Source organism: Cariama cristata, unplaced genomic scaffold, assembly GCF_000690535.1.
Source record: "Cariama cristata isolate BGI_N322 unplaced genomic scaffold, ASM69053v1 scaffold19946, whole genome shotgun sequence".
Taxonomy (NCBI): domain Eukaryota; kingdom Metazoa; phylum Chordata; class Aves; order Cariamiformes; family Cariamidae; genus Cariama; species Cariama cristata.
The window spans coordinates 13,353-15,181 of NW_009622942.1; the positions used below are offsets into that span (position 1 = coordinate 13,353).

At 38.9% G+C, this 1,829-nt stretch overlaps 1 protein-coding gene across 1 annotated transcript in view; it reads left to right on the top strand.

Moving 5' to 3' along the window:
• Positions 1-479: 479 nt before the first annotated feature.
• Positions 480-1,829, top strand: part of LOC104163518 (probable E3 ubiquitin-protein ligase HERC1) — a gene marked incomplete at its 3' end in the record, with an annotated part of 10,141 nt that continues 8,791 nt past the window's right edge. The window contains exon 1 of the mRNA XM_009702545.1: positions 480-1,409. Coding sequence (XP_009700847.1) covers positions 480-1,409 — 930 coding nt within the window. The remainder of the gene's footprint in view (positions 1,410-1,829) is intronic.

Consider the following 1,829-nt stretch of genomic DNA (forward strand, 5'->3'; position numbering starts at 1 on the left):
GTCCTCAGTTTCACTGCCTGCAGAGAGAAAGTTATTTTTTTCTAGAGAATATTAAAAGTGTATTTTCATTGAAACAGCAGAATTAAATCTGCTTTGTGTGAATTTTTGTGCATATGGATTTAGAAAATGTAGACTTACACTAAAATTCTTACATGGTATTAAGGAAGTTGCACATATACATGTACTTACTTGTTTAAAATGAAGGTAAACATTGATCTGCAAAATGTCTTTTTTATGCCACTCCTAAACTATTCTGTTAGTATTTGATCTGAATTCCAGGTTGCAGCACTTATGAATAAAATGGTGGAACTTTGGTAATTGATATCTTTTTGGTTTTTGTGATGAATCTTTTGCTACTTGCTTTCTTAAAGGATTATTAGGATTTGTCCTACTGTGAGTAATAAATTCTGTAGATAATATTGCACACCTATTTACAGGTTTTTTTGTCTTCAGGACTAATGGCAAAGGAGTAAGCCAACATGGCAGCTATGGTCCCACCTGTGAAGCTGAAATGGCTTGAACATCTAAACAGCTCCTGGATCACAGAAGACAGTGAGTCTATTGCAACGAGGGAAGGAGTTTCTGTCTTGTACGCTAAGTTAGTCAGCAATAAAGAAGTAGTGCCATTGCCCCAGCAGGTTCTGTGCCTCAAAGGACCTCAGTTACCAGATTTTGAGCGGGAATCTCTATCTAGTGATGAACAGGACCACTACTTGGATGCCCTTCTTAGCAGCCAGCTGGCACTGGCAAAGATGGTATGCTCAGACTCTCCATTTGCTGGAGCACTTCGAAAACGTCTCCTTGTGTTGCAGCGTGTCTTCTATGCACTTTCTAATAAATATCATGATAAGGGTAAGGTGAAACAACAGCAGCATTCACCAGAAAGCAGTTCTGGATCAACAGATGTGCATTCTGTCAGTGAACGTCCTAGGTCAAGTACAGATGCACTCATAGAAATGGGGGTTCGGACTGGATTAAGCTTGTTATTTGCACTGCTAAGACAAAGTTGGATGATGCCTGCGTCAGGACCTGGCCTCAGTCTTTGCAATGATGTTATCCACACTGCAATAGAAGTCGTGAGCTCTTTACCACCTTTATCTTTAGCAAATGAAAGCAAGATTCCACCAATGGGGTTGGACTGTTTATCACAAGTAACAATATTTCTTAAAGGAGTAACAATTCCAAACTCTGGGGCAGACACTTTAGGTCGTAGATTAGCTTCTGAATTGCTTCTTGGTTTGGCTGCCCAACGAGGTGCCTTGCGATATCTTCTTGAATGGATAGAAATGGCTTTAGGTGCTTCAGCTGTAGTAAACACCATGGAGAAAACCAAGTTGCTGCAAAGTCCAGAAGGGATGATCAGCTTTGATTGCTTTATGAGTATATTAACACAGATGCGACGATCTTTGGTAGGTATACCAGCTTTGATTGTTCTACATTGCAAATGTAGCTGCGTTCTTAACTTTAAAAGTTTCTCAACACTGAATGCCAGTTTGCTGAATAGTTTACTTCATATGTTAAAAAAGGGTTTTTGTGAAATATTTATTTCGATATTTCCTTTGTTACCCACTGTAAAAAAAAAGCCCACACATTTCCTCCTGGGTAAAGATGAAGCAGCAAAGCAATGCGTGTGTTGTCACTTTTGGCATTATGCCCTAACTTCAGGAAAAGAATCAAGGACATACTTGATCCACTTGCACTATACATTTAACTTCATAGCAAAAAACTTAGAAAGCATGGAACTGTTTTTAAGGCTTGCGTTTCTGAATTTGCTTAGAATTCAAAGTTTTGCAATATGCGTTGTTTGCCGTTCAGTGTTATTTGTATTG